This window comes from Tachypleus tridentatus, chromosome 3, assembly GCF_004210375.1.
Source record: "Tachypleus tridentatus isolate NWPU-2018 chromosome 3, ASM421037v1, whole genome shotgun sequence".
Taxonomy (NCBI): Eukaryota; Metazoa; Arthropoda; class Merostomata; order Xiphosura; family Limulidae; genus Tachypleus; species Tachypleus tridentatus.
In genome coordinates this window covers 31,171,143-31,197,103 of record NC_134827.1, presented here as the reverse complement: position 1 = coordinate 31,197,103, position 25,961 = coordinate 31,171,143, and the positions used below count along the sequence as shown (strand labels likewise).

General features: G+C 34.6%; 1 protein-coding gene and 1 long non-coding RNA gene across 2 annotated transcripts; one reads left to right on the top strand and one right to left on the bottom strand.

The window, feature by feature from the left end:
- Positions 1-15,306: 15,306 nt before the first annotated feature.
- LOC143246634 (F-box only protein 43-like) lies at positions 15,307-18,096 on the bottom strand. The gene is made up of 3 exons (XM_076493683.1): positions 17,357-18,096; positions 16,103-16,252; positions 15,307-15,873 (listed from the first exon to the last, which is right to left on the bottom strand). The coding sequence occupies exons 1-3, from the start codon at positions 18,086-18,088 to the stop codon at positions 15,628-15,630; spliced, it is 1,128 nt and encodes a 375-aa protein (XP_076349798.1). The 5' UTR covers positions 18,089-18,096; the 3' UTR covers positions 15,307-15,627.
- On the top strand, positions 16,087-18,456 carry LOC143246635 (uncharacterized). The gene is made up of 2 exons (XR_013026081.1): positions 16,087-16,226; positions 17,581-18,456. It is a non-coding gene; the product is annotated as an uncharacterized LOC143246635 (long non-coding RNA).
- The last annotated feature ends 7,505 nt before the right edge of the window (positions 18,457-25,961 follow it).

The window sequence follows — 25,961 nt, the reverse complement described above, 5'->3', positions numbered from 1 at the left end:
TATTACCGAACATGTGTAATTTTGTACAGTAAGTCCATAAATATATCACCTAACGTAAAATTTTGCTATGGCAGTTCTCTGAGTGTTGCGCTAAAGTACAAGTCGTTTCAATTAACTTACTGTTTTGGAATTGAAAATAAAATAAAAATATACTTCGTTTTTACCCTACTAGATGGCAACACCAATAGGATGCTTTGGCATCGAAGGATCCATGTTGTAATTGAAATGCTTTTGATATCAAAATCCAGCGTATGTTGAAGTTTTACAATTAGTGTTACTTCAGATTTAGATTGAAACCAAATAACCTCAATCAACTTTTAATTTAATTAAATATGCTGAGGTTAAAACTACCACTATATAACGAAATATCTACAATGGGTTAAGCTAAGGGTCTTTCAAGCGTTTTTAATTGTATTAAGTTATACGTTTTCAGCTTCTTGCATTTTGGCGTGCTCTTTCTAGACAGAAGTTACTGTGAATATTTAATATTCAAAAATTTGTTGAGCAAACATTTACAAAATGGGTTGTCTTTGCTGTACCCACCGTGAATATCAAAACCTGGTATTTAACATTATAAATAAGCCCTCAGACTTACCGCTTAACTACTATGAAAATATAGAAAGATCTTTGGTGTTTTTTTTATCTTTTCGTGCATTCATCATTTGTAAATTTCTGAATCAAAATAAAAAAAAAACATGTTCGACTTCTATCAAAGGATTCTTGGAAACTACAAGGACGTAAAACAAATGATTAATTTATTTGGATTAGCTGGAGAAATCTACTACAATAAACTGATTGTTTCAACACCAGTGTTAATCCGAGATCTTTTAACATGTTTTTCTTGCTTCATAGTGTATAACTTGTTAATTCTCAAATACAAAATACAGCGTTAAAAAGATTAATACCATTAGCTATATATACCACTATTCACATGATGTCAGTCTCACGTTGGTACCCCTGGTAAAAGTTTTCCTTAGTTTGAGGTGTATTATATTACACACCAAAAGACTTATGTTACAATATGCCCTAGTTAAATTTCCTTTACATGTTATTGTAACATTTACCGAGTAGTTCCCAATATACGTTAATAATTGTTACGTTTAATCTTGCAGCTGTATTCCAGTAACATGTTACAATAAAATCTAACTGATGCATGAACTGTTAATGCGCAAAACATGTTTGTTAAGGTTGAAATATTTGACATCGTTTGTAAACTTTTATTTAAAAATATATCTCATATCATTGCTCTGGAAAATGCGTGAAATGTAAAGAAGTGTGAAGCTTTGAATAATTTCCACTGAGTTGATTAATAATTTCGTTATATTTGTAGCTATGTTTAGAAATCTGGTAATCTGTTTAAGCCTATTTCTGGGTTTGTTTATTTGTAAACAGTATTCAATTTTTTGGTCTGAAACTTAACTGTAAACTATTCGTTTAATTATTTTCTCGTGTGGGAAGTAATAAAATATACTACTTCTGTTCATTGAGTGTGAGTGTGCTTTCTTATAGCGAAGCCACATCGGACTATCTGCTGAGTCCACCGAGAGGAATCGAACCCCTGATCATTGAGAGTTAGTGAATTGTTCAAGAAACTACATTTACGTTCCTGCTCATTATGTTGTTGGGGTTGTTTTGAATTAAGCACAAAGCTACACAACGGGCTATCTGTGTTCTGCCCACCACGGGTATCGAAACCCCGTTTTTAGTGTTGTAAATCCACAGACATACCGCTAAGCCACTGGGGGACTACTCATCATTTTATAATGAAAACATTAATATTCTAAATTGTTTGTATTCAACTGAAATTCTGAGAGCATTTTACGCTAAATATCAGGGTTAATTACTCGATGTGGAAAGAAAACAGATAGCCGGCTCATTATATTGCTTTGCGCTTGACAACAAACAAACAGTTGGAACAATCAGTGATGACGAGAAACCCACTTGTTGAGAAAATTTATATGCAAAAACGGCTCGTTTAGCCGTTTTTGCAAATAAACAGTTGGAACAAATAGCTTTAAATTATTTATCCACAGCGACATCTATCGTTTTCGCTGTCTTTAAATGGACTAACTGAGGTTTTTTTTTTTATTCCCGAAACGAAACACGAGACCTTGCCATAAAATCAGAAATGGGAAGAGAACATTTATTTGAAATTTTCCGCATATAATAATAATAACAACAATAATAATAATAACAACAATAAAAATAACAATAATAATAACAACAATAACAATAACAATAGTAACAATAACAATAATAATAATAACAACAAGAACAATAATAATAACAAGAACAATAATAATAACAACAATAACAATAATAACAATAACAACAATAATAATAACAACAAGAACAATAACAACAAAAACAATAATAATAATAACAATAATGAGTAAGTAATGTTTTTCTTGAGTGTAATTTTTTATTCATTTTTATCTGGCGTAAGTGGGCCCGGCATGGCCAAGCGTGTTAAGGCGTGCGACTCGTAATCTGAGGGTTGCGGGTTCCCATCCCCGTCGCGCCAAACATGCTCGCCATTTCAGCCGTGGGGGCGTTATAATGTGACGGTCAATCCCACTATTCGTTGGTAAAAGAGTAGCCCAAGAGTTGGCGGTGGGTGGTGATGACTTGCTGCCTTCCTTCTAGTCTTACACTGCTAAATTAGGGACGGCTAGCACAGATAGCCCTCGAGTAGCTTTGTGCAAAATTCCAAACAAACAAACTGGCGTAAGTTGAAAAGTGGGAGATCCGGCCCCCTCACTTTTACGCCATTGTTAAGCCTTATGCGTTTTACATACTACCAGTTTAAATGTAGTTGCTACTTTTTATAACGACAAAAAAGATACACTTGTATATTATATTTTCTTATTTTAATTTGTAAGAAAGCTCCCTTAGCTGAATTCTACCGCTTAACGATATTTCCGCCCCCTGGTGAGCAAAATAATATAGATGTAAAAACATTCGTGTTGTATTTTTCTGTATTTTTTTCTTTGCAATTGTCTATCTATATAGGAATCTGAAAAAAATACGGTTTATTTTTATTCCGAAATATTTTGTTCATGTTAGCTTGCTATAAGTCACATGTTCATGTTACCTTGCAATAAGTCCCATGTTCATGTTAGCTTGCTATAAGTCACATGTTCGTGTTAACTAGCTATAAGTCATATGTTCATGTTAACTTGCTATAAGTCACATGTTCATGTTAGCTTGCTATAAGTCACAGCTGTTGTTCTGTTGTGATTTTGTGTTGTGATGATAGTCTTATGTTTGTTTGTTTGTTTTAAACTCTTCGCGCAAAACTACACAAGTGGTATCCACGTATAGGCATCTTTAATTTCGAAATGATAAACTAGAAAGGAAACAGCGAGCCAACAGCACCAATTTACTTTCTCAACACGAAGTTCAGCTACTACATAAAAAATACGGGGTTAAAATATTAATTTTTTATACATAGTTACTAGTGAATAATTTTTATTAATTTTGGTTTTATAATGTAATATTTTTATTTATTTTTTGTGTGTAAACATCCAATTTTGTGGTAATTTTGAAATGTCGTAAAATAAAACCAATCGTAAGTAGACTCACATATACAAGATTAACCATCTCAATTATGTTTATGAATTACTCTTAAAATGGTAAATCTCTTTAAGTAATATACCTTTTTGTAAGAGAGAAGAACTAAATAATACCCTTACAAAATGCATTTAAGCTTAGTTTACGTAATGTCTCATAGATGGCAGTCAGCTCGTACTTAGTCGTCAACTGTATTTGATCGGGTCTGATCTTTTCACTTACAAAGAGTTCTGTACTTGTACGTGGTAACATTCCAGGATTAAATAACTTATTCTCACTTTGACCTTGCAGAAGAAAGGTCAACCTTTCTAAAGTGCTCGGGTTACAGAGTTTTTATTATCTTCTATCATAATTTTGTATGCCTTCGTTATTACCCGTATATATATATACATACATAAGACTGGTCATACATGTAGTTTTGTTATTATATGTATACGTACGCACACAGATATATACATAAGACGAGTCATAGTTTTGTTATTATATATACATGTACACACACACACACACACACATATATATATATGAAAATTAATTATAGAAAACCTTCTAGAAGTTTCTTTCGAACTTACGTTTCGATATATATCTCATGTTTCGTTTGAGATATAAGGACGTAATCGGCCTTGTGATTCTGTTTGTTATTGTGTGTGTCTTCAAACAAATGGTATTTTTATGTATTTATATTGTGAATAATTATTTAGGCTACGAATGTTTGTTGTTGTTTTCATATGGAAATATTTTTAGCGTAAATAAAAGTTTAAAAAATATTTGTTTTTTCATTTTGTTAGAGTTCACAACATGAAACATGGCAATGTTGTTTATCCAGATCCAGGACAATCTCTCACTGACTCTTTCTATGCAACAAACTAATTTATCATGTTGTTTTTTATATTCATAAACGCAGAGTTCTGTGAAAAATTAGTACTTTGTTGCAAAAGTTTGCCGTTACATTTGTTTGTGAATTTCGCGCAAATCTACACGAGGGCTGTCTGCGCTAGCCGTCCCTAATTTAGCAGTGTAAGACTAGAGAAAAAGCAGCTAATCATTACCATCCCCCGCCAGCTCTTGGGCTACTCTTTTAACAACGAATAGTGGAATTGAGCCTCACATCATAACGCCCCCACGGTTGAAAGGGCGAGCAGGTTTGATGTGAGGGGGATTCGAACCCGGGACCCTCGGTTAACGAGTCGAACGGACAGTAAGACAGTGTCCTTATTCTTGTTTATTCTGATATTATTTCAAAATTTACATAATTTAAATTTACAAACAATTTGGATTTATGTTAGTTCTCATCATGTAATATAAATAAAATATCACCGAAATAGTTTATAATTTTCAATATTCTGCAGTTATTTTATTCTATATTACAAGTAATATTTTCGATCAAAAATAATCATAAAAAAAGTACAACTTTCCTGACTTTTGATCGGTTTCGAACTTAACTTGTTTTTATGACGTAACCTTGGTTTTCCTAGAAACTTACTTACCACACACATATTCCAAATAACAAGCATTTGTAACAAATACAAATACAAAAGAATAATAGTCGCTTCTTTCAACCTTTTAACCCTTGTATCCTCGAGCATTTCTCCTTTGGATGTTTGGGTGGAGACACGCGACCTCTGGAGAAATGGCAGTCACGTGCCAAGTTTTACACGTCGATTTGAAATTGACAAAAACGCTTTTGGTATCGAACCGATTAGTTTTCAGATCATAGTCGAAGTGTAAACAAAAAATCTCATGAATTACGACGTAAAATGCAATATTTTCTTTATTTCACCATAGAAACTATTTATATGTAACGATCTTACACGTGTTTTAAGTTTTATATTATTTATCTTTAGTTTACACATGTTGAACATATCTTTTAAACACTGTCACCATTGAGATTCCGACAGAAAACTAACAGGTAGTTTAAAAAAACAGTCAATTACATAGTTATGAACATTCCTGGATTTTCGCCATGTTTTATGTAATTATAATTATGTGTAGTTTACCAACTTGTATTAGTTCTCAAGAGGTGGAGTTTTGTATACAACTTTGCAATTAATTTTTTTTTTCGTTCATCTATAATAATGTTGGTTTCCTGTTGTGCACTGCAAGTAAGACAATGTAGGTGTGTAAACAGCCTCAGGCACTTCACTTGACCTTACTCTGGGTAGAATGGGGCATCTCCAATTATATCTCACTCCTGGGAGTGATTTTTCCTGGAATGTGTTAAATGAAGCTGATGTGATCTTACAATGCAGATAAAGTAGGTGTTTTAATATATGTTAATATATATACACCGTAACAAAAACTGTTATTTTTACTGCAAGAGTTATCTAATTTTTTTAAAGTTGCATGCACGAATACAGCTAAGAAGGAAGAGTGAACTTAGGGTAGTTTTCTACATGGTAAACTCTTTTGAAAATGGTTTACGAGCTAATATCTTTATCCACAATACATTTCACACTAACTTTCCTCACTTGAAGCGTTTTCAATGTATATTATAAGGTCCATCTCGAAATCCCCCCTAGTGTCTCACGGACTTACAACGCTAAAATCCAAGTTTCGATACCCGTGGTGGGCAGAGGACAGATAGCCCATTGTCTAGCTTTGTGCTTAATTCAACAACAACAACAACCCTTTCGATATATATAGGTTGATTTTCTTCACAACAAAGTGTCCAGACAGCATTTTCTGTGCTGGTGAAGTTATATAGGCTCCTGTATTGATGAACTAAAATAATTCCAGTTTTTACTTCGTCTATTTTTATTGTACTCAGCTAAGAAAATTTGTAATAATAATAATAAAGATTCAATATCCTAACTTTAGATTTACTATATAATGTTTAATTTAAATGTAAGACACATATCTTTGAAAGACAACAACTACACACTACAATAATAATTGTATAAAACAACCCAAACTTATAGTTCAGGCAATATTGTTCAAATTATATTGTTAAAAAACTAAGAATACTACATATTACTGAACAATTATCTGTAAAACACTAATAAACATGAGGATTAGCGATCTGTCTGTGTCATTTATTAGCGGCAATACATTTTTATTGTTACTAGTCATATGTTTCCGTCCATGCTTTGATTGTCTCGTATGCTTTCCTAATTAATTTGATTAATTGTTGAGAAACATTCGTAATAGTATACAAGTTCTAATAGGAAGAATTAGGTACATCATGGAAGATTCTATCGAGATAATAGAGATAATATTATATATAGGTTCTATCCTTTAAATTTGATCTTCGACTAATTGCATTGTAATATACTGGATTAGTGCCATCTATTGGTATAAATTAGTAATAACTTGTTCTGAAGGAATGGCTAACATACTGTTTTGTTTGTTATAATTTTAAAAATGAGTTATAAATATGCAACAAAAATAATCACAAAAGCAGAATTATAATATTTTACGGCAGAACTTAGTAGCCATGAAAATTATTTATGAATATTTGTTTTTTAAAACATAAACGTCTGTGAGGTACATTAAACAACCCCTCGTAAGCACTCTACGACCATTTCAACACATGCGCGTTTTTCTTCAGCGATGGAATCTTGCCACGTATTTATCAGTACGCTGTCCAAACATCTTGTAGCCGTACAAACATTCCAACCATCTACCACGTATAATTTCACTAAACAAGCAAATTTGACAATGAGCTTCCACAGGTGACTTATTTAGCACTGAAATAAATGTTATTACAGTTCGGTTTTGTTTCAAGAATATACCGAAACAACAGATGAAACAGAGCTATAGTCTATCAGTTTGTGACTTCAATCTCTTTCAGTTACAGTTTGAAAAATACCGGTAAGTTCCTGTTTCACGCGATGAAACCTTTCTGAAGTTGTAGCTCTAAAAGAGAAGAACAAATCATCGGCCTTGCCCATAAACCTGTTGACTGCCAAGTATTCCAGCTGCTACAGCAACTCTGAACCAAGTTCAAAATACAACTCTAATGCTTCTTCATTTTGTAACCTCTTTTGTGACGCCATTTTGGATCGAAAGTGAAACAATATGTAAGTAGGTCAAATGCATGTATGGTGCTGTCATCTAGCGTTGAAGTTACGTATTATTAAGAACGAATTAACTCGTCCATGCACTGTGCTACCTATCGGCTTGGACGAGTTATCTCGTCTACGGCACTGAACAGATTAAATGTTGGTTTACTGAAAAGTAAACTGATTATATAACTTGGAATGTAGCAATAAATAAAAAGCCATTAGTTTTGACCAAAGGCTAAGAAAGTGGAAAAGAACTAATAGAGACGAGTCTTTGACTGTCTAAGAGATCTTACAAAATAAGATAGTTATCTTCAATCTTGGTTATTGTACTGACATCCTTGGGAACAATTTAATTTTTTCATGCAACGAATGAGCTAATGTTACATAGTAACCAATGCCAACTAGACTGATCTCAGGAACAGTGGAATACATAAGTATAGGTGGAACAGGGAATCACACTACCTATGAGTGCTCGAGTGATGTCCTGTAGTTTATTATGGAACAGCTTGTGTGTTGATACTGTTTAACACAGCTACAAAATTCATGTACGAAGATAGCCGTTTCTACTGTAGAAAGAAAACAGTGGTACTAGACCAGTTAGTTATGTGTCTTAAGGGGAATGAAATCTCGATTGTTATTCTACGATTATGACTAATTGGTTGTGCAACCCGTAACTGAAATAATTTTCAGCATGGTAAAAAAATGAAGGTTACAAGGTGAATGAGTACATGGTTGTCAACATATTTGAAGTCAGTAGTAAATGTTTGTGAAAACAATTTAAGTTCATTGTAGTGGTAGACGCTCACTAGGTAGCCTGTTGATTGAACATGCTAATGTGTTAATAGGACAAAGTAGCCAGTTTGACTGAATAACATTAACCTCTCACGAGACATAATCAAATGTTGTACGTGCAGTCAAATAGCTGATGCATAGGCTTCTGCAGACCATTAGTGATGTAGTTGTTGTTTGACGTTTTATGGTAAAAAAATAACTGAAAGTATTATAAAGTGTAAAGGAAAATTGAGTCAAAACAAAAACAGTGGCCCAACATCAGATAAAATCTCAAAAAGAATTTAAAAAGCCAACGATCCTTTAAAAAATGTGTAATGTGGACAGTGGCACCATCGCCAATGACACTGTCCAACATCAGTGGTAAACCCATGGTGAAAACATGTCTAACACAACGTGGACTATTGTGATTTGAATGTCACACAGACCACACATTAGTGCATCAGTTTCATATTTTAAAAAATGACGAGTTAAAAAAACTATGACCAATGTGTTGCCTAGTTTGGACAACTTCCTTCTTTTGATCCTTATGGAAACAAGAGGGCCAAAGTCCAATAGAAGGTTTTATCTAGAAAAGCTTGTTATCGCGTTACTCGCTCCAAGTCGACTGCCAACTGCTACGGTGCTGGACCTTGAGTACAGGGACGTATATTCCATGTATGGAATAGACACAGCAGTGATAGCACCAGAGCAGACACTTGAATGTATGTCAGCGAGCTTGATTCTGCAAATACCAACTTGACCTGGTATCCAGAAAAACTGTATAATAAAACGAAATGGGCCAGTCAGTTTTGAATATCGACGAGAACAGGGTGAGAACTAACTGAAGATATTCCAGATAGCTTCTATATGATCCAGGGAAAGAGAAAAAGCATACACTTCAGCAGTAAACACAGAAACTGTAGATGAGATCCTGTGTGCAACCACCGAATCACAACAAACCATGGTATAGCCCACAGAGTCATCTGATTTCGAACCATCTTTATAAATGGGAAAGGAAGGACAGTTCGAAAGATACTTAGCAAATAAAATATGGTACTTTCAATCCAGAGTATCTGCCTTATTCGTACGTCTTAAAGAAAGGTCAAACTTAAGAATAGTAATAAGCTATGGTGGGATGAGCGGACCTATGGAGACAGCAACATTCAAGAACAGACCCAATTCAGCCAACTGCACTTGGATGCAAAGGCCAAAATTACATATTTAAAAACGGCTGGTATGGATATAGAAAACACTAGTAGAGGAGCAAACAACGTTTCGATCTTCTATGGTCATCGTCAGGTTCAAAGGCCAAAAGAAACAACAGCAGACCGTCTATTCTAAAAAAACATGGTCCACTGAGGAAGGAGAACACAACTCAAGGTGGGATGTTGTGGTAGTGATCGAAGTTTTGAAGCATACAGTAAAGAAAGTTGCAACTGCCAGAGGAGATTCATGAGACTGTGTATAAACTCTGGACTGGAGAAGTGCAGAAAACCCCCACGCAGAACTGAAGCCCCAGATGGCGAATGGGACCAACATCTTCGAGGCCACGGTTTTAGCAGAGCCATAGACTCGTAGTCCAGTTTCAATCAAATGAGGGGACAATAAGTCTTTAGCATAATACTTCAGTCCACTCCCAAAGAGATGGAAGAAAAGACGCTGGTGTTCAGAGCCCTTGTACATTTAATGCGTAGCTGCTGGATGTGAGGAATGAAAGTCAACTTATGGTCAAATATGAGCCCCAAGAACTTTGCCTGAGGGACCACAATTTCACCAAGACAGAGCTCAGGATTTTGGGTGAATATCCCATTGATGGCAAAAGTGCATGCAGGCAGGTGATTTTAGAGAGAGAGGTAAAAACATGTGCTGTGATCCACTTCAGTAAAGAACTGAAGGCAGTCTGTAGCTGCCGCTAAATAAACTTCATACTCGATGACTAAGATGAGTTGTGGAAATTGTCAACAAAGAATCCATTGGCAACTGTAAGTGAGAATTGTCCAGTAAGGGCATCAGTTTTTATAATGAAGGTGTGACACTAAAAGCACAGCTCTGGTGGACTCCAAGTTTCTGTGGAAAAGTGTCAAACCCACACGAACTTGGAATCGCCAATCCACTAAAAGGTTTTTGATAAAAATAGGCAAATGACCACACAATCCATATGAGGGTAAGTCTCGCAATATGCCATACCTCTACGTAGTATCATAAGCTTTCTCCAGGTCGAAAAAACAGAAACAGATGTTGCTTGAGAAAGACATCCCTGATTGAAGTTGCAAGTCAGGTGTTTCGTGTTGGAGGATTCTCTTCAAAACCCACACTAGGTAGGTGATGGAAGATTGTTTGATTTGAGGAATCAAACAAGATGAGCATTAACCATCCTTTCTAAGATGTTACAGAAAGAGTTGTCAAAGCAATTGGATGGTAGTTTGAAGGAATCTTGGGATCCTTCCCAGGCTTGTAAAAATGAAGAACAATAGCCTGGTGCCAAGCATTAAAAAGAGTATTCTCCTGCCAGATCCAGTTTAAAACAACCAGAAAAGTAGCAAGCGATGGTACAGCATCTCGTAGTGAATATCATCAGGCTTGACTGATGTCAGACCAATGAAAAGCAGTGTAAAGGGCAATAACAATCATTGGGACGATCAGCCTTAAAGGAAAGAGACAATTGCTCTGCCTGAGTCTTGGTGGCTAAGAAGGTGAGGGATGCAACAGAAGTGTTTAATGCATGAGAAAAGCTTTCACTGAGAGTATTGGCAATGCTCTGGGCATCATTAACTTCCTGGTCATCAGAAAGCAAGTTTGATAGGAGAGCAGAGGTTTACTGGCCACTGTCCTTCCAAATCTTGTCCTACATGACTTGGGAACTGGTGGTAGAAGAGATGCTAGTTGTGTACTTAACCCAAAATTCCTTCTGCCTTTTACCTCTCACCTGTCTTCCATGTGCATGAGTCTGCTGAAAAGTGGTGTGGTTTAATAGTGTGCAATACTTACAAAAGGTATCTCAGGTTCACTATGAAAAGGTATCGAGATTTCAGGAATATGATGAGCAGCTGCCTGGATTGTCAGTCACTGCTTCTAAGCAGTCTCATAATGAAAACGTACAGATGATGCCAGGATCAAGTTTTGAAAGAGCAGTGAAGAAGGGCCAGTTGGCCTGGTCCAGTTTTCAACAAGGCACACAGTTTGGGTCAGCCACCGCCAGTCTCTCTCAGATTAATAGGAAAATGATCACTGCCTCATGGGTTAATGTTAATCTTCCAGGAAAAGTGAAGTGAAACAGATAGAGATTAATAGCAGCAAGAATGATTAGGGGCATGAAAATAAGTATAAGAACCAGTATTGAAGAAAGAAGGATTGTGATCCAAAAGTACAAGTTCTATTGGAACAACGTCTCCCATAAGTATCAGCACCATCCTAAGGGGGTTATCTCCATTAAAATTCCACAAAATAAAAGAGACAGTAACTGCTCAGCGAGGACATCAAGGTCTGATTGATCATAGGTCTTTTCAGGAGATAGGTAGAGACAAGAAATAGTGATGGTGCAACCCAAGGAAACATGGATGGCTGTGGGTTCCAAGGGTGTATCAAGTGGGTGGCAAAGACAGGGCAGGCACATACCGATTAACCAGCAGTGCCACCCATCACACAAGCTGTCATTTCTATACAAATAGAACTGACTACATCAGCAGGTTTCAGAAACGTTTCCTGTAAGGAATGACACAGGATGAAATGATCCAACCCAATCCTTAATGTTATCTGTATTTGAACGAAAACCCTGACAGTTCCACTATATCAAAGTTGCCATTTTTATTTATGTGAAGAAGAATGGGGTGGGGAGCCCTTCTGTTTATCATGTCCTGGGTCTTTGTCTGTGAACGAAGATTCCAGCAAATGAATAGTAGTTTTGCATTTCTGTGGTGGAGAAGATGGACCTGAGGAAATGGTAGAACCCAAAACCAAAGGAAGTGGACCCAGGCAGCCAGCAGGAATGATGAGGATAGAATATGTAGTATATGTAGACTTGTCAATTCTTTCAACCATGAAGGGCAAAAGACTCTTCTGAAGTTTTGCAAATGACTCAGTTGGTGGCACAAAGAGATCTGTCTGCATTCCCACTGTGGTAGTGTGTGCATCAGCATGTTTCCAAGATGGAGTAAGGGCCAATAAATTCTGAACCTTTAAGTAGGAAATATTGTTCAGTTTTTAAGAGTTGCACATTTTTCTCTTCCACTCACTTAGAGCAAGAACTAAATTAAGAGAGGTGTGAACCATTACTGTTAACAATGTGGTTCCAGTTTACACTCATAGGCGTCAGTCTTTGCCACCACAACAAGCACGTTAAAGACCCATGACATGATGTATTTGAGTGATCAAACTGCTGACACTGGAAACACCCGAGTGTTAGAAATGTATGGCCATACCTTACAGTTCAGATAATCTGCTTTGACTGTGGCATACGTCAAAATCAGAGTATTAGTAGGTGCCACAGTTCCGTCTTTGCAAGTGAAGATTCGGCACATCGTAGAAACGCCTTGGCTAGAAAAACCAGCGAGAATCTCCGACTCAGGATGTTCTTCAAATTCCTCTCAGTAATAACTCCTCTTGAGTAATCCAGGATAGCATGGGGAGTAACCTCAATGGGCATATTACTTACACTCTTCAAGTTCAGGAGTTGTGTGTTGTAAAGATGTTTCCTCATTGATTTAGTGGAACCAGAAAGTCCCTCTAATACATTTTGAATGAAAAAAGGGACATCTGCCCTAAAGAGTTTTCAGATAATGGATGGAGAAGAAATTAAGTTGAGTCCAACAGTTGTCCACACATGGTAGTTTTCCAATAACCTGTTCTTGTTTAAATTTTTTGTTCATGAATAGGGATCTTCATAATAAAATATGAATATTTCAGAGCCCACCCACCACACACTACAATGCCAACCAAGAACAATGCAGAAATGCCAGGATTTCATGAATACGATACCCAAACACCAGCAACAGCTGTTGAGAATGTCTAACACTAATAATTTGTTGACCCTAACTCAAATGGACCAACTGATTAACCCTGGGGGCCACACTCTAAGGACGCCCGTCTACAGAAATTCAAGCTCTAAATATGTTAGGTTTGAACCCCTCAACCACTAGGGTCCACTCCTCCCCTTCATAGGTCACTATTTACGCCAAACACATTGGTTTGATGTTCAGATCCTAGAGAAGGTAAACTGAAATTACTGAACATTCTCTAGGAGGTTCCCTCACCACGAGGGGTCAATTAGATATATTGTCAGAAATGGTTTTTCAGACACTACTACAAAAAGGATAATTGTTACAGATTTCACAAAATTAAATGCTGGACACTTTTGTACCGTGTGAGAATTTGATTTGGCTTCAACTGTTTTGACGTGTGTATGGAAGGTAGGAATAATCTCAATGGCAGTAAGGACATTCTCTGCCCACAGGTGGAGCAAAACGTCAGTGCATACATAAAACATATATATACACACATATACATGTTTTTTCAATGCCTTCCCTATCTGGTTGGAAAAACTTCAAAAATCTAGTATTTTTAATTATTTCTTCTAAATCCCAATCACAGACATCAAAAGCAATGCAAAGTTCCATAAACCATGTAGATTATTATAATAATCAACGTTGGTAAATATGGGTCTAAATGAGTTGTTTTTAACGTTTGGACCATCCATTCCTATTTAGAAATGATGGTAAATATTAAGATTTTTTGTTAGATGCAAGAAAGTACTTAAAAGATGATTAGCTCGTATGGATAAACCAAGAAATCTAGTCATCACATACGTATTTTTCCTCGGAAAAATACTGAGGGTACACATCAAGTTGGCTTTTTCCGTTTAGGATGATGCACAAGCTTTTGATACACGACTTGAAACATGAATCCAGGCTACTTTGTGATGAATAAATTGCATAACATGTGGTTAAAAACTTGAATCACCCAAAGGATAACTAAAATAACCGTATTTAGCCTAATATTAGTGGTTGAAACCCACTTCATCTTTACTACTAAATTTGCTTAGGAATAATATTCATTCACTTCCTGGACCCACGGCGCCATGTTTTGTCACAACAGTAGGACCAAATGTCGGTGTTCCATCTGGTGTCAGCCTAGATTTAGACAATGTGCGTGTGGTCGGCGTGGCTATTGCCAAAGAGTATAATTTATGCCTGATTCTTTGTCTTCTTTAAATGGCTTGTGACCGCGCAACCCGCGACTTGTGAACATCGAACTTTTTATAGCACACCTTGCAACAAGCTATTCCTTGTACTCGTCCTTCTAAAACCATGCATTAATAAATATACATTTGCCCGGCATGTTTGGCACAGGTACACATTCAAGTCAGTACCATAGAACAAAAATAATGACGAAAAAAAATGGATGAATATTCCCGTCGCTAAAGGAATGGCTCGCTCGGAAGGTCGTCGCCATTTGATATTATACAATGTAATCTAGGCCCGGCGGGTTAAGGCGTTCGATTCGTAATGTGAGGGTCGCGGGTTCGAATCCCAGTCGCACCAAACATGCTCGCCTTTTCAGCCATGGGGGCGTTATAATGTGACGGTCAATCCCTCTATTCGTTGGTAAAAGAGTAGCCCTAGAGTTGGCGGTGAGTGGTGATGACTAGCTGCCTTCCCTCTAGTCTTACACTGCTAAATTAGGGACGACTAGCACAGATAGCCCTCGAGTAGCTTTGTGTGAAATTAAAAAAAAAAAAAAAACAATGTAATCAGAAAATGAAATTAAAAAACATTGTTCTTATAATACTGACAGAAGAAAATTAATTTTCAATTAGATTTACAAAACCCTGCAGTTAAGTCTTTTTTCTTTCAAAAATCAATACGAATCCTGGTGGAAGGCAGTGAAACTTTCACATTATAAAAGATAGAGAGGTTTTTTTAGTTTGTGGCAAAAAAAGACGTATGACACTAATAAATACACGCATGTCTGTAAAAATAGTTTTAATACAATTGATAAATGGAAAACTGGAATATTACAAATTCAAAATATATCGGTAAAAAAAACACAACGGACGCGACACGAAACATACATAAACAATACACGAATACAAAAAATATACATATGTATCCAGTGCTGTAAACAGCTCTATTTACACTGATCTCTTTTTACTACAGCACCACATTTTATCATAAACTCAAAAACGGATGATAAAAATAATTGTAGTTAAATGACTAAAACCAAGTTTTCTTTCTTCATGTTAAAAGTTCGTATGAATGATTTATTTGACTAGTATTGATCTTTCTCACAGACGTTTCAAATTACTTTTGCTCTTTTTACTTCCAATTATGTCTTTCTTCGATATCTTACAACAGTTAGAAGTTGGACAAGGATTAGACGCGTGGAATGCAAAACGACAAAGAGAACAAAAATCAAAGGCACATAATGGTCTAGTGCAGAAAGCTCTATTTTGATGGATATTCACTCGTGATGGTGAACAACACTTGGGGCACTTTGCCAGTCTTTCTCCAGAGTTGAGTTTCTTTGCTTCCTGTAAATAAAGTTACAGTAGAAATGGTTATCTTTTGTTGTTGTTGTTGTTTTTTTAGTGTAAAAGCTATTTTCAATAACACGAAATTATTTTGTAGTAAATTAAAGCAAGAGGTAACGAGTTATTTTAACTTATGAATATTACTTATAAATATTAATATTTTCCTACTGGTTCCTATGTTGCGATTTGTTTGACATTAACAAAGTTATCACTGTTAAAATTGGCTCACCCTCTGGAACAACGTGAAGCAGTCTTCTTGTCTGACTTCCAGACTGTTTGATGAGGTAGAAAACGATGCAGTATTTTGAATACTGGTTAATGGTCCTTTACGAACATAAGATTCCAGGAAGGACGTAAGTGACTTGCATTTGATGTTCTCCTGCAATACGCATTAGTATCTTTGAACACTTTAGGCTTAGCAAAAATTCAGAATTCAAGAATAATGAAACAGCTAAACTGTCGCATGTTAAACACTAGGTATGCTCTGCAGTACTTTTCAATGACATGTTCATTACACGCACAATAAAGACACATTTACCAATAAACATGCCAGTTCAAGTTATTAGAAAATGTTAAAAATGCATCGATAAATCGTGTCAGAAACTACTTTAAACTTTTGGGAACAATTCATTTTAAGCTTATTGGCATCTTGTTTATGGAAACCAATTTTTTAAATTAAATTTTGTATATCATTATCAATATAAATCTATTTGAAATCCTTTATTATTAAAGAATAAATAAAAACCCAACTTTCTACATTTAATACTTAAATAGGTTATAACCCCCAAACAAAATATTTTATCATTATCTTTGGTCAGGATTTATTAAAGACAAATCTTTATCATCATATATATTACTACATCTGCAAAAATATATGATTTCTCTATTTTCTTTTCACTACTATTACTCTTGGGAGAGTTTAGCATAACGTCTACAAGCCAACGTCCCAGTTTACGCACGACAGAACTGTCATGTAAACATCATGGTGTATACGACTGGCCTGGCTAAGAGATGTACCAGTTTGGTTTGACACAGGTCAACCAGTGTCGTTTGTTTTAGTGACTGATGTAAAACAAGGCAGTATACTCTCGCTACTAACACAATAACTAATTATAAAAGCTTATTTAGACCTGCCTTTGCATGTATCTTAACCTGGATTAAATGAAAGAAAGGATAATTACTAGATAATACTTTGGTATCATATAATCTACTGATTAGTTAGGTAGACCATAGCACATTGTCCAAACGACTGAATTTTAATAAAGATGAAAAATCAGAAGTAGAATAGACCTCTAGCATCAAAGACAGTTTTCTTTATGGAGAAGGATTGTATTTTAATTTTTCAATTTTTTTTGGTTAAATGTCACCCAACGTAATAAGCCATAACCATTTTTTTAGTTACTTTTAACCTTTGAGGACGAATAATAAACCTGCTTACAAGAATATTAATTAAACATTTACATCCAACATAGAGTTACATTACCTTGCCCTTTCTTACTAACTTCTCTTTGAAATGTTGCAACCAGTTGTTTCTTCTAGCATTGGCAGCTGGATCTTTAAGACAGGCATCATTCCATGCATGGCTAACACATGCAACTGAACACAACTCTCTGGCAGATAAGAACCTGAATATATGAGAGATTACACAATAAATATTTCTTTTTGCAAGGTCCTGTATAAAGTCCACACATTCTTCTTTTATTTTAGCTCCACCTAGAGGAACGTACGCCTCGAGGTCTTGATGAAAAGAATACTGTTCAGTTTCAGTTGTTTGCTGACATGCGCTTTTGGGAGTTACAACATCTCTTTCGTTTCTCAGTGGTTGAACAGCAGTTTGTTTTCCAGATGGTGTCTGACCAGTGTTTTCTATATACTTTGGGACTGGGGAAGGAAAACTGTTACACAGCAGTGACTGGCATGCTCGAAACGACTTGGAGATATCAGGTGTCAGGGATATTCCACTATCGTCTCCATGATCATCATAACACCTCCTCAAAAATTCTTTCGGGGTTAAGTTTCCACTGCTGGGCGACTTCTCAGTTCTGTTGCTGCCACTAAAGTAACCACTTTCATTAATTCTAGAAGCAAAAGGTGTGCTGGTTGTGATACTAGGGGTTGATATGGGATTTCCCTTGTTACAGCTGCTACAAGGCTTTTGAAATTCAAATGGAATTATCTCCATTTTACTGGTGCCTTTAAAGAAATAAGCATACATGTTAATAAAAAAATATATGAACAGTGGACAAAGAAAAAAAAATTGAGGGCAGTATAGCAGTTTGACATTTTTTAAATGCCACAACTGAGGGCCTTCTAAGATCTTTTAATGAAACATGCATAACATTTGGGAAGTAATTTAACAAGTGTATTATCAATAAAATGATTTGTAAACTGACACTTTTAACAATATTCCTTCACACCCTGAAAGTTATGGATTGTGACTGGTCTGGCAAGTTGAAAATGTTTCAGTCTTAGTAAGTGTAATGTAATTCACTTTGCAAATGGTCAATTAGCAAAAGGTTCTTGACTAAAAACATTTGTACTGTGGTGAAATGAAGATTCATGTGATAAATTAATTTAATTTTTTGTGCTGGTATTTTTAGTTTGAATTATAGAAAAGTCTTCACGAGAATGGAGAGGCCTTTTATTGTCTGCTGAATTCAGGCGTGGTATTCGTACTATAAAACTGATATTAACACACTGAAATCAAGTAAAGACACAAGAATGAAATTTGAGATTTGAAGACTAACTTTCACTGAGTACAGAAGTAAGATTTTAAACTTACACAAAATGTACACAGAAACTGCATAATATAGGGTCAATAAGGGGCACCCCATCCCCACTCAAGATATCCCCAATCTGTAAATCTACCAACAGAAAACTTGTTACTAATTTCACTCCTGACTCTTAAAGATTTACAGACAATCAACTCTTTTAACTTATTGTAAAGTTTCAGCTTCAACCACTAGCTGGCAACTTGTTCTGGACTTGTCACCTTACTGGCTCAGCTTTCTTCAACCTTTCCAAACTTTAAATGTATGTCCCCTTATCATACTGTGTCCCAAGAGTTTAACAAAAGATGAAATTCCTTAAATTAACTTCTTTGGGAATGTTATATTTTGATACCTGAAATGAACAAAACCCCAAATTCTGTCAACTTTACCACTTTTAGTACAATACAGTTTGGAAATTTCATATAAACCAATATTCCAAGATCGTTTTACTTACTTATACAAGTTCACCATCTAAGTGACGTATGCAATTTATATTATGATAGTAAGTAATACAATAAATGTACATAAAACATTAGGACTAGACAATGTTTTCCAAGGCTTAGATAGAAATCAAGTATTAGATATGCAAGTATCTCTAACAGTGAACAAGTGCTTTATGATTGGTGGTTTGCAGTATTAGCCCTCTTAAAGAGAGTAACAAGTTACCATAGAAATGATAGATCAGGTAATGTTACACATGAAGTCTGAAGATTTCTGGTCCAATAACAAACTTTGCAAAATCATTTAGGGAATACAGGGTTATAAAGTAAAAAGGTAATATTGATTTAATGAGGAAAAAATCCTGTCTTATTAATTTATCTTTGTGGGAAGACTTTCTCTTTGTACATAAACAATGAAAACTATATGGAGTTGGAATAATATAATATTCACAGAAAGACTTGGTAAAATGGAACACAGAATATTAGCTAAGGAAACCATGTGGGTAAGAAGCAGGGAAGTGTTTAGATGGAAGGACTGCTGTGCAAGAGATTGTTTTGAATTTTGTGCAAAGCTACACAAGGGCTATCTGCACTAGCCATCCCTAATTTAACAGAGTTATACCAGAGGGAAGGCAGCTTGTCATCACAACTCACTGCCAACTCTTGGGCTATTCTTTCACCAATGAATAGTGGGATTGACCATCACATTATAATGCCCACTTGGCTGAAAGGGTGAGCATGTTTGTTGCGACAGATTCAAACCTGCTACCCTTAGATTATGAGTTGATTACCTCAACCACCTGGCCATCTGTGCAAGAGAAATCACAATGTTACTAATGAAAGCCCAGTCAAACTGGACCTTACTTACTAGCTGTGCCTCGAGGATTAGTGCTCAGGCCTTTTCTGTGAATGTTAACCAAATATGCAGTGTCAGTCCGTTACTACCAAAGGAATGTTCACTATAATACCAATTTCACTATGTTTATCTATACATGACAAGCTTTTAATAAAATGCAAATGTCCATAATACACAGAAAACCAGCATTACAAAAATATCTTCCCGAGATCTCCATGTGAACATCACTTTGCACAATAATTAACCTGATCTTCAGGTTAACAGAAGATGACCTAAGGAGGTCAAAACGTTGTTCTCTGCTTTATTTTAATAAGTGTTAGTACCCATACCAGCCATCCCAAGATACATTTTTACTTCAAATGGGTTTCTTGTCATCACACATTGTATTTATTAAGCACATCTACTTCATATTATGCGTTTATTCTAACTGGTGTTAACTATCCTCTATAATACAAACGTAGGGTAAAATTAATAGTTGACAAACGCACACCATGTTGAATGGCATTCTGAGAAAGGTCATGACATACACCTAGGGTTAGTGATACCGGTGAAATTTTACTTAGTCTACTGGTGACATTAAACTTCTGCATTTTTTTATATTAAATTAGGGTAATTCACCTCGATTATCATAATTTGGATTCTGTGTTAGATACTGATAGGAACCATGAAATAGTGATTTAAAAGTAATTTGGTGTAGTGAGTGACAGAAAATACACTCAAGCCATTAAGACAATTCTCTCTCACTTGAAGAAACTCAAATTTAGGATGTACTTCCAGATATAGTTATTATATTGTAGTAACTTTATACAAGTTAGTAGTTATACCTTACATGGAATCTGGCATACTGTTTTAACTTCCTATTTAGGGAACAAGTTATTGGAAAATGTTCATAAGAACAACACTAGGGTAATTCTGAATATAGAGGGGTCATTTTTTATATGGATAGGTTAATATATATGAATATACTGAATTTCTATACCACCTGTAAGACTTTTATGAAGTCGGTTCTTTTTGTATGTTAAAAATTTGATGTTGCAGGTCTTAATAATGTAGCGTAATTTTATCTTGCATCAAAAATATACCTTAGAAATTTAATAATTATCTATGAATAGTGATTCTACCAACTGGTGTCATTACAAGCTAATACATCAATCAAAATTAACGTACAACTGGTTAATGTAACAAAAGCAATCAACTAATCATAAGTCTCCCATTATTACTGTTTTATTTCAACTGTTTAATTAGTTGCCATGCAAGTATTCAATATTAGAGTTGGATTATTCCAGCAATCAAAATTAGTTTCCAGTTACTGTTTTTGATTATTCATCTTAATTAAAATATTGGCAAACTTCTGAAAATGTCTACTATTGTCACATTTTATAAAACTGCCAAGTGGGATTTAAGTGCCAAGTGACCAAGTAACAGTCTACAAGCACCCACCATAATTTGTTTTCTTATACAGAGGAATGTTATATACATCATGGTTTGAGTCACACAGTACCATGCAATACCCGTAATTCTCTGTTTAATACTTGTGGTAAAGTGACAACAGAGTTAAAATTTCCCAACAATATTTAGGTTTGCCTTAAATTTAAAACTTTTATTGAGAGGCCCGTTGGGATATCAAGATTGAAATTCAGATGGTAGAGGTTTGTACAGAGAGAGAAAGGTTGACCCTGAAGGATAACATTTATTGACCACTTTACCCATGAAATAATTAGTGTAAGTTTGAAAATGTTATACTTGGAAATCTTAAAATACCCAAATTATGACATTGCACAAACGTTTAATTATTTAAAACTTAAAATTAGGTTTTTCACTTGTTTACTAGATGCTTGGATGAATATTAGATCATTGGACCAAAGGTATCGACTATTGCTTTAATAGTATTTTGTGAATTTAATCAAGTTTCTAGGCAGATACATCAGAAATAGTTTGTGATATATCATGCTGTTAAGATTGTTTTTAAACAGCTCCAATAACATTTATAAACCCACACACACTGACAAACTTCCTGTCTCATCACCCTAAACAATCTACCAAAGAAGGGTACATGATAGACCTAAAATTAACATTTTAAATATGCATGATAAAAATCAAAATATTACATTATATATACATATATAATACTTAATTCATGTAATTTGTGTTTGTATTGTGTTCCAAGACAATAATAATACTTACTGACAAATAACATTCTTCAACTTGATTAATGTAACAATTAATTACTTGTAGCATTTTACTTACACAAGATAAACCAGTCTCAACTAACAATCATTAGCCATACTATTAATGGTATAAGCTATGCTACTATACGGATGTCTGTTTAAAGTAAATATAAGAGACTTATTTGAAGAACAATCAGATATAATAATAAACTTAGGCAGTTTAGATGAACAAGAATACCTCATATTTACCAGTCTTAATCCTAGACAAAGTTATATTGACATTACTAGTAAGATCATTACAGTTTGTGAATGTTATTTCACTTTATATGCACAATGTGTGGCATTAATGAATATTATTAGCCATTTAAAAATCACTTTTAAATACTACCAAACATTAAGATATTGTTAAACTTATAGGTAATTTAGGTTTAACCTGCAAAAGAAAAAAGATGATTACATTATAAATTTTGGAAATCATTATAATAAATAAAGGCCAAGCATTAAAATCTAACTTAATATATTGGCAATAACTTTAACAAGGAACCATCTGGTCCTTCAAGAAAACTGTCCTTAGATAACAAACCTCTACCTTTCAGAAACACGAAATTTAAATATACCCTTTACTTCATACTTATAGTTAGTTATAGTATTATTACTAGGATAGGAAAACTACCGATTTCCCTTTTAATTTTAAATTATTATTACTACAACTACTACTGGTACAAGTGTTGGCCTCCACTACTGTCGACAGTAATTCATTCCATAAGCCACATTTTCTGTCAGAGAATTACAACCGCCTTAACTGACAACTAAATTATCTTTCCAGGTCTTAAGTTAATCTGAAAAAAAAGGAAAATTGTATGGACATCTCTTTGAATATACCCTAAAATTACTTCGCCATCACGATGCAGCATGTCGGGATCTCTTTCCATCAGCCACACTACTGAATGCTTTCTCATCTATACTTAACTTGTAATCCGAATTATATTAATAACTTAAGTAACCTTACACTTAAAAAAGTTAAAATTCTTTTACAATTTCAGTTTCTATAATATTAGCCTTAACGTTATAGTTACACTACAACTATTATTATTCCTGTTTAACTTGAATTAACATTAAATAAGACTTCAAAATAAAAATTCAATCTAAGCGAACCTAAAAGTAAAACAATTACCTTCAAATCATAATTAATACGCATAACAGAAGAACTGAAGTTCGAATAGCACGTCAACAATCAAGTCTCATTCCTCAACCCAACATGTAACTATTAAACTAGCTTCTAAATGATAGAACTTCAAAATGTTGCGCTTCTTTGCTAGAGAATGTTTATTGGTCGAGAGAAACTTCAAATCTTTGTATAAACCAATCAACACTCAGAATACGCCATCTATCCGTTTAAAATAAAAGTCGGAGTGGAAATTACATCTTTTTTTCAAACTTTACCTGTGTTAATTATATAAAAAAGTCTAATATATATATATATGTTAAAATTTTAAAATAATATTCAAAATGCATTAAACGGATTATAACTGCACTGCTTTTCCGTGTGATTACTATAACTTTCAACAAGTGTGTTAGTAAAGTTAAGCTAAAATATCCCCGTATGAAATACAGATGTAATATTTCTTCTATAAATACAAACACAATTTTCTTTATTACATACTTTTCGTGGAGGTAAGTAAGAAAGGGAAGACAAGGAGATACAAATGTGTATTTTAAAAACATATTTTCCTTAAGTCGTTATAATGTGTAAAATTAACTCTTTATGTAGTACTTCTTATGAAATTACATGCTGCAATGGCTATTTCTATTTGCCACACTTATATATATATACACTGTTTTATAAAGCTCTTCTTTTAAACAAACAAATAAACAAAGAACAGGTTGATAGGGCCTTGCATGTTATATAACTCTAGTGGGTTGGACAATAAATCCAATGTATATAAGATTAAATATTTTTTCAGTTATTTATTTTTAGCGCTGTAATGGCAGCAACACGTGGTCCAGAAAGTCGTTAAGATTACCTTGTAGTTGCTTCATTTCTTTGTTCTCTAGGGTAGGGGATATTATAATTATAGACGGATTGGTTGTCCAGCGTTGGAATTACTATGACGTCATTATTGACTCACTATGGACTTTAGATCTGGGACACTTTGCTGACATTTCTAAGATGAACATTTGGTAAAAGCAAAAGTTATCAGGAAAACTGGAATTTTTACAATGAAAGGTAAAATGAATCAAATAAATTATCTCTTTAAAATACAGGAATGAAATACAAACCTTACTTCAACCTACGTTTCTTACAAGTCCTCTTTGTTTCTGTTTAAACGGTTTGCTTTTAAAGTGATTATATCTTTAATGCAACAACTTACTACGTCCATATTTACAGTACAGTAAACTATATGTCGCGTATATTATAAGTATTACATCCCTCTTAGAAGTACTGCTGTATTACATTTTTAATCTCAACGTTCCTTGGGACTGTTGAGTACGTTACGCCAATGCTGAAGTAACACCAGAAGTCAGAAAATACAAAAGTTGACGTTAAGAAAATAACGCACCAACGTTATAAGCCTTCAGATCTCAGACTAGTTAAGAATGAAATATAAATCAATTAAGCCTGTAGTAATGCCAAAAGTTCAGTTAATGATATAAGGATAAATGTCCAGCCAAACAAGCCATAATGTTGCCCTTTCTTAGAAGATATCATTTGGATATGAATCTAGTACATACATCATGCTTTAAATCATTCATAATTAATGTACTCGCCAACATGACTTCATAACACACTCGTTTTAATCATCAGTAGATGTGTAGTCAATGTAGTCCTGCATGAAACAATGTATGCGTGTCTCTCATGGTCATACCCCTGACCAGGCTAGCCCACGGCAACATTTACTTGTAAATAAATTGATCAACGCAAGTTATTCTACCATTATTCGAATTTTATATGGATAAGCCTGAAGTTGTGTTAACCACTTTACAAACAGTGATCAAGATTTGTAACTCCGTCTGTTCATAACTCAGTCTACCTTCTGATATATATCATGAAAATTTAAAGTAAAATCATGTAGCAATTCACAAATAAATCCAGAATTTCGTCTGTATAATTGCACAAGTATTATATTATAAAACTACAATATAATTAACATACGTTTTGTGGATTATGGCTACTTTACCCAGGAATAACGTCGAGAGAAAACATTTAGTAACATCCACTACTGTTAGAAATATGTTTGATTCTCTAAATCAAATATGATTCAAAAACTAAGAACTACTCGATGACGGTATGTACACTGTTTTCTTTTATTTCGAGCAAACAAATGACCATATTGTGAACAGCTTATAAATACCAAGTCATATAATTAGCGATCATCTCAGTTGTCAAAACTTCAATGTGTCTTCGTCAATATCAGTGAAAGTAAAGGGCTTATCTAGTTTCTCGGTCGATGTGGTGTACATTCTTATCTGAATGAGGAATCACACGCTTATAAATATTCTATCTTAGGACCACAATGTATATTTGTTCTTTAATTGCATAAAATCAACAACAATAAACAAATTCAGATCATACTGTTTCACATCACAATGCAGTTTAACTTAGCTAATCACTAAATCTGCTACCAACTGTACCACATCTTACTACACCAGGCCTAAAATATTCCCAGATTGAAAAGCTGTACTCTTGTACATATCACATCTATTCTGTCACACGTACATATACGTCGACACAGTAATCAATATATACCTGCAATACATGATATCAGTTGTCAACAGCTAGCTTTGGTTTACATGGTAACAAACATTACTGTTAATCGCGCTATCCACGTGAAGTCCCTAGTATTACCTAAAG

Bases quoted from the DNA above. Each gene is read 5' to 3' on its own strand.
- LOC143246634 (XM_076493683.1), bottom strand. From the start codon at position 18,088: ATGTATGCTTATTTCTTTAAAGGCACCAGTAAAATGGAGATAATTCCA. The intron at 16,253-17,356 runs GTAATGTAACTC...TGCGTATTGCAG, and splicing joins AGTTAGTAAGAAAGGGCAAG to GAGAACATCAAATGCAAGTC. The intron at 15,874-16,102 runs GTGAGCCAATTT...CTTTATTTACAG, and splicing joins GCTTCACGTTGTTCCAGAGG to GAAGCAAAGAAACTCAACTC.